Here is a 7,631-nt window from a genome sequence, read left to right as displayed (position 1 = left end):
TATATATTTGTTGAACTCATTGAATCTGAAAACATAAAACAAAATCGGGATTCACTACAAAACCTATTCTAAATTTTCAATTTTTTGTATTTGACCAAAAAAAAAGCATAATAATTGTAAAAGAAAAAAAAGCCTAATAATTAATTCTTTTATTTATTAATTATTATTTTTATTACAGCTTTAGGTGTAAAAACGGAGTTATTATTTTAGCTGTCGCGTTTCCGCCCAAAAAGGATTTTGAAGCTCGAAGTGTGGAAGCCTCTGCTTAAACCTCCATTTTCTCTAAGCCCGGAAAATTATAGCCATGGCCGACGAAGATCTCCCATCGGAGGTCTCAGTGACGGTAGAGAAACCCAAACTTGACGAAACCCTGAACGTCAGTGAGGTTACCACTGAGTCCATTGTTCAGGGAGGCCTCGAGTCGTCTTGCAATTCTCCGGATGAAAAGAAGGCCGTTGCTGAACCCACTGCTCAGACCTCTGATGGAAGCGGTGAGAAATCGTTAGAGCTGGCGGAAGAGTTGCTAGAGAAGGGATCCAAGGCCATGAAGGATAATGATTTCAATGAGGCTGTCGATTGCTTCAGCCGTGCCCTTGAGATTAGGTTAGGGTTTTGCTATTTTTCACTATCTCTGCAATTTCTTTTTTGTTATGAATTGAATTTTTGAATGAAGATGAAAGTCCAGCTTCTGGTAACCTTGGAGTCTTGGAGCTGATTTGCTAAAATTACTTCACCCTGTTAGATCATTTTTTTTTCCCACTTACCATTTAGTCAATTTCAAGATTTTCATATTGGGTTTTTTTCGCTTATCTTTAGCAGTGGGGTGGGGTGGGGGGTATATTGTTGCTCCAGATTCATTTTTTTACTTCGAATTATTGAAGATCAAGCGCTCATCAGGATCATCGAACAGTCTTGGTTGTGTGATGTTGTTCCTTCTTGTTAGGGTTCTAAATTCATTTATTTTTCTATGCATATAGGAAATTGTTGCTCATTCTGTTTCTTGTCTAGATAATTGGATACCTGTTGCTAACATGCCTCTTTTACGATGTGAAAAGAAGAATCTTAAATCACTAGCATTTGGATACTTTTAGTTATAGTGCATGTCGTAACCATCTTAATTCCATTGAATTTTTTTCCCCTTGTAATAATCTTGAAAATATTTCACTTCAGAGCTGCACATTATGGTGAACTGGCTTCAGAATGTGTCAAGTTGTACTACAAATATGGATGTGCTTTATTGTACAAAGCCCAGGAGGAGGCAGATCCACTAGGAGCTGTCCCAAAGAAAGAAGGTGAATCTGACAAAGATGAATCTGTGAAGAATGCTGTTAATGGCGAATCATCAAAAGCTTCTGTTTCCAGCAATGCCGAAATAGTGGATGGAGTTACAGATGATGGTTGGTATCTTCCTCATGATGTCTGAGTAATCAAGTTTCTAACTTACATTTCCCTTTTCTTTAACTTGGATATTTTCTATTTTACATTATTTAAAATCTAAATGAAATGTGGCATGCTCCAGCGTAATGAATTCCCCTCTAATGTTTGACTTACTTGAAGAGGATTCCACCTCAATCTGGTTTTATCTCTCTTCTCCCTTCCTGAAAGAGAGTGAGGATGTTATATTCTTAAGCATTATGCTTCTGGTTTTATTTTATCTTGGTATCATTGATGTATTTCATGGTATTCTAAGTGATGAATTTAGTGTTGCATAAGCATACTGAGCATGAATAAAACGCTGCTGGTTTTATGGTGTCTAAGTTTCATTGAAGCACTTCAACTGAAAGTGAAAATATTCATTACTTTTTCATAATGTGTATTTCAAATCTTTTCAATGCATTGTGTGTATTTCCATCCCGAGATGTTATGAGCTCTATAGCTTTTTCTTATGGACATTAGGATGTGATGGTTTGCTTTGTTTCTCGTGAACAGTAGGAATTTGCTATTTTGCTGAGTTATAATGCATATACTTGTTAATCATTGATGGCTATCTTCATTCCCTGTTTAAAACACACACCTATGTGTTTGGTAGGCTTCCAGCTTACATTGTGTAGGGGGGTGGGTATCTTGCTTTCTGTGGAGATCATTTGACTTGTATCTTGATGACTGACAAACCTTGGTGTGGTGACTTAATACAGTGGACACTCAAATACCTTTCCTTATGTTTTGTCTATAAGTGCCTCCATGGAAGCTTTGTCTTCCAATTTAGTTTCTTGTTTCCTCCTTTCACTTTGATGTCAGATGATGACATCTCTATCATTTCTTTTTCTTTCCTCTTTACAAAGTATTTACAGCAACAATTTATAAATTTCTTTTGGCTCACAATATTCAATATTTGGAAATAATTACTTTTCTACGTGATATCATGCACCTCACCTCATCTAGGCTTGCATCTTTTTTTCATCTTGAGCGTGACTCCATGCATCTTTTTCATTTTAACAATGCACTTAGTTCTCTAGGACATGCTGATCACTATTATACATTATTTTTTAGTCTGATGAGATCATGTGAAGCTCAAAATAAACCCATAAGCTTTATTGTTTTAGTAACAAATGGGAATATTAACTACAGGTCATTTGAGATTTCTACAATTTATGTTCAACAAATTATTGATGTCTTATTGCTTTACTTTTGGATGTATCCTCACTGTCACACTCATCAACTTTTGCATTTTCATCTATTAAACCGTTTGTTTTTATTTAAAATCTTGATTTCCAAATTTTCTTCATCTAGTTGACTTATAATTTCATTTACCACTTGTCATCTTAAAAGAAAAAGAATTAGCTACAGTGATACTGCAATGTGCCACCATTCAGTTTTATTACAATTTTTTTTTGCTATCATCCAATATTGTCGGTTCAGAGCTTTGGGGCCCTATCCTAACAAATAAATACAAGACATCTGGCCTGTGATATTTTTTTTTTGCTAACTTAGGCCATTGAATATTAACTTCTTCATGTGGTTAATTACTGTTTGAGAAAAGTTTTTGTATTGAATCCCCCTGTCTTTGCAACAACAGATTTTGATTATAATCAAATTTTTGTATCTATGTAATTAAGCACTTTGTGTAGAACAATTCTTGGGGCTTGTAGTTCACTGCATTGATGCGTAGACAACATTTGAATGAATTTTCTGTTTCTTGTTTTTATAACTACAATTATGTACATTTGATGATACCTACTGATGCATCAAAAAGAAATTGCATATTTTCTTCCTTTATGAGAATTTTGTTTGATGTATGTAATGCATGACATGTACTTCTATCATAGATTTTTTTATATGCATTAACTGTGAATTAGTTGAAGTTCAAACAGTTTCTGTGATGACGGGGTTGGTTTTGAAATGTGAAGAGGCATGTCTAACACTTCAAATTGAATGGAGTATCATGTGTTCACATTGTGTCAAGGACCTGAAAGATGGCATTGGATATTAACATTGTTCTACTAGATTTTGATTGCGTTATTTTGTTCCTGGTTTTCATTTTAAATACTATCTTATAAAAAAAGGGCCCTTTTTGTTTTTTCTTTTAAAAGATTATCTCAGGAGGAGTTTTTGACCTTCCATTTTCCATGTTTTTTTTTGAGACAGTTTCCGAAACCGTTTCCGGTAAGAAGGATCAAGATGAAGAGGAAGCTGATGATAGCGATGCTGAGGACTTGGCAGATGCAGATGAAGATGAATCTGATCTTGACTTAGCTTGGAAAATGCTAGACGTTGCCAGAGCTATAGTTGAAAAAGAATCAGGTGACACGATGGAGAAAGTGGACATACTGTCAGCCTTGGCCGAAGTTGCACTTGAAAGAGGTACACTTTGCATTGTATTTGCTCTGGCGTGATATACATTCGAGTGGTTTATGTTTCTTTTTCTCCCACCAGCAAGGGCTTATCCATCAATTTTAAAGTGGTTTTTTTTCCCTCCTCCATCTAGAGGACATTGGAACTTCCCTCAGCGACTACCAGAAAGCATTATCAATCTTGGAAAGACTTGTTGAACCTGACAATCGACAGCTTGCTGAACTGTATCCTTCTTTCAGATTCTAAAGCTTATATTCCTATATAAAAAAAAGATTCTAAAGCTTATATAAGTATGTAAATAGAATCAAATATTCATAAAACTCAAATTTCAAATATTCTTCCTGAGATTTCAAGAAAAGAAAAAAAAAGGAATAAGAAGGATTATGGAAAAAAAAAAACCCTGTTTTTAGTACTCAACATCAAATTTTGTTTTTAATAATAGTTTATGAATTCTGGTTGGTTGTTAATCTATGCTTTTACCTATTGTACTATTTTGAGTGAGTTTTTGTAACTACTCTTCAACTCGTATCTTTGCCAACCTAGAAGTGTTTTTGTACATCTCCTTGGTGGAGACGTCATCTCCCCTTTCGTCGTTCTCTTCTTTTGATAATGAAAGCTGGTTTCCATGTTTCTCATAAAAAAAAAAAAATTGGAAGTTCATTATTTTTCCTTTCTTCTTGAATTGGTATAATTGCTTACTTTTACATGAGGTCTTTTGCTACCTTAAACTGAAAATTCCAGAAATTTCCGTGTATGCTTGTGTTTGGAGTTTGGTTCTCAGCCGCAGGAAGCCATTTCATACTGCCAGAAGGCAATATCAATTTGCAAGTCACGTGTGGTGCGCCTCACTGATGAAGTAAAGAGTACCATTGTACCAACGACAGCTTCTTCTACTTCGGGGTCAGAACCAGAGGTTCCACTATCCTCCAATGGCTCTCAGACTGACAATGACAATGCTGCAACAGAGAAACAATCTGAGATTGAAACTCTATCTGGGCTTTTGGTTGAGCTAGAAAAGAAGGCGAGTTTAGAACTTACTACAAGTAAACTGCAACAGAGAAATGCAAAAATCTAATACATGTTTTGTCTTTGTACAGCTTGAAGATCTCCAACAGCTAGCCTCAAACCCAAAGTCAATTCTCTCAGAGATCCTCGGGATAGGATCGGCAAAGGCAAATGTCGAAAAGATCACACCTCCAGTTCCAGCGGTGTTCAACTCCTCACAGATGGGTTCAGCTAACAGCAATGGAGGATTTGACTCTCCAACAGTCTCAACTGCACACACAAACGGCGCGGCTGGAGTGACGCACCTTGGTGTTGTCGGAAGGGGAGTCAAACGAGTATCAACAAAATCAGAGTCTGCTGACTCAAACCCAACAAAGAAACTGGCAACAGATTCGTCATCACAAGATAAAGGTGATGGCAGTTCCGCTTGAAGGTTCTTGAACTCATTTTGAAATTAGATATCCGAGAAGTGCATAGCAGTAAAACTAGATTAGAAAGAGGAAAAAGAAAATCTTCCTGCCTGTGGCTGTTATGACCTTCATGTATGTTTGTATTATGTTCTACTAGCACTTTACACTCGAATGATGTTTTTCCAGACTCCTTAAATCTTCAGATTTAGTAATCATCCAGCATTAATACATCTGGGTTTTACGGTTAGGGTCTGGTTTTTGGGTCAATTCATGATTATACTGGATGATTTACTTTTTGGACAAAATTTTAAGTTGTATTAACTTATGCAGATAGGTAACATCCATATTATAAAAGATTTAAAACATTTATTTTGCTGTTAGAACTGTGATGAGATATTTGAGTTGTAATTTGACTTGATGTAAAGTTTGTTTCAAAACAACTCTGGTAGGTCTTTGTTGTTAAATTTATAGGTGAAATTTATCCGCTTGGGTTACAAATATTACTTCTTGTATGAGTATAGACTTGTTAACATAAACAACACATGGTGGATTTAAGGAAACTTTAAGGGTTCTTTTGAAAATAAGTAAACAAAGTCCAAGGTAATGCAGTTAAGTATGTTTGAATTGCCTTTTAAAAAATATTTTATAAAAATGCAATTTTGATCCAAACTGCTTAAAATATAAGTCAAAAACTATTTTTGAGTGATTGTCAAATTCTCCAATTTTAGAAAATGACTTATTTTTTAAATTAAACACTTTAAAATGTTTTCCAAACACACTTTAAATCAACAATCTATAAACTTCATCGGAACTTTAGAAATTAAGGGTGTGTTTGGAATACATTTTTAGTATTTTAAAAAATAAGTCATTTTGGATCAAATTGGAGTGTTTGATAACTACTCAAAATAAATTTTTAAGTGTATTTGAATAAATTTTTATAAAAATATTTAAATAAAAAATGAGTTTTTTTTTTAAAAAACATTTTTTTTCTGAGTCAATACAAGCCCTAAAAAGATAAGCCGCCTCTAGTTTCCATACACAATTATCAATTGAAATATAGATATCTTTGGACAAAGGGGAGTCACCAACGTAGAACCGCTCCTATAAAACCAATTCCAAATTCCCATTATTATTTAATTGCAGCATTTCAACGTTCATATTTCCCACTTAATTCAAATCATTTTTCTAAAAGATTTATGGTCTCATCTAACAAAATTTAGAAAATTTCAGTATCCTTTCATATCTATTTTCCAACCTTTTTTTCTTCCCGGAGAAGTCCATGGATATTTCTCTAATCTCTCTATTTTTGTATTTAAATTGGAACGAATTTTAATTGATCAGGTTTAAATTTTATATGACAATTGTTTGTTCTAATCTTTCATCAAACAATTCATACAGAACAAAGCAAATTGCAATTTAAATACTATTTTTTTAGTTCAAAATTAAAATTTACCCAACACTATCCTCTAATAGTTTAGTACTGCGATTATTTTGAATTCGGATGACTTCCTTCATATTAAGGTGTGTGATTTTTTTGTACTACGATAGAATTTGGGATCGACTTTCTAATTCTAGAGAGCTTATTGAACTTTGCTGGCAAGTTCATTTGATAGTGGAAGAGGTTAGTCGAACATCCTGTGGTGCCTTGGGCTAGCCTCCTTTGATTTGGAGGTAATATTCTTAGATATTCATTTATTTCATGGTTTGTTGTTCAAAATCGTTTACAAATGGGAGATCCAAGATTCCAAGTGATTATGTTTTGTTTGGTGGAGTTGAGTTCAGGGAACATTTATTTTTTGAATGTTTGTTTAGCGAGGCTATTTGGAGGTCATGTCTTTGTGGAGAAGGTATTCCCATAAGATTTCGCATTAGGACACTGAGCTCAATTGGATCTATTACTTTAGTGCATGTAATCAACTAAGGCATAAGATCTGAAGAGTGTCGCTTAGTGTGTAATTTATCATGTTTGGCACAAACGTAATATGCATGTCTATAATGCTACTTTACGTCCTCCCTAGATTATTAGTCTCGATATTTGGTCTGAGGTGTTTATCTATTATTCCAAATGGCTTGGTTTTTTTTTTGTGAGACCTCAAGTGACCTTTTCTCTTGAATAGTGCCTTTTTTTTCTTTGTTTGGTGTGGGATTTTGTCCTTGTTTTGTTTTGTTTTGTTTTTTTTTTTGTGGTGTTTGTTTGTAGCTTGATCTCGAGATATGAGGTATGATCTCCTTTTTATCAATTCCGTATCTTTGGAGAAAAGGATACCACAATTTCAAACTAAATCTAAATATCATTATTCTATTCCATAGGTGCAATTTTGTAATTGGAATAAAATAAGTCCGTTAATTATTAGAGAAGTAAAGCAACTTAAAAGAAACAAAGTTGGATCAACAATTAGTCTAAAACCATAGCCTTACACATAG

General features: G+C 34.3%; 1 protein-coding gene across 1 annotated transcript; it reads left to right on the top strand.

Moving 5' to 3' along the window:
• Window positions 1-208: 208 nt before the first annotated feature.
• On the top strand, window positions 209-5,460 carry LOC120088834 (NASP-related protein sim3). Its single transcript, XM_039046277.1, has 6 exons — window positions 209-603; window positions 1,171-1,397; window positions 3,586-3,801; window positions 3,926-4,016; window positions 4,534-4,813; window positions 4,890-5,460. The coding sequence occupies exons 1-6, from the start codon at window positions 305-307 to the stop codon at window positions 5,226-5,228; spliced, it is 1,452 nt and encodes a 483-aa protein (XP_038902205.1). The 5' UTR covers window positions 209-304; the 3' UTR covers window positions 5,229-5,460.
• The last annotated feature ends 2,171 nt before the right edge of the window (window positions 5,461-7,631 follow it).

The sequence above is a fragment of the Benincasa hispida genome, chromosome 10, assembly GCF_009727055.1.
Source record: "Benincasa hispida cultivar B227 chromosome 10, ASM972705v1, whole genome shotgun sequence".
In the NCBI taxonomy this organism is placed as follows: Eukaryota; Viridiplantae; Streptophyta; class Magnoliopsida; order Cucurbitales; family Cucurbitaceae; genus Benincasa; species Benincasa hispida.
This window is presented reverse-complemented; position numbering and strand designations above follow the sequence as displayed.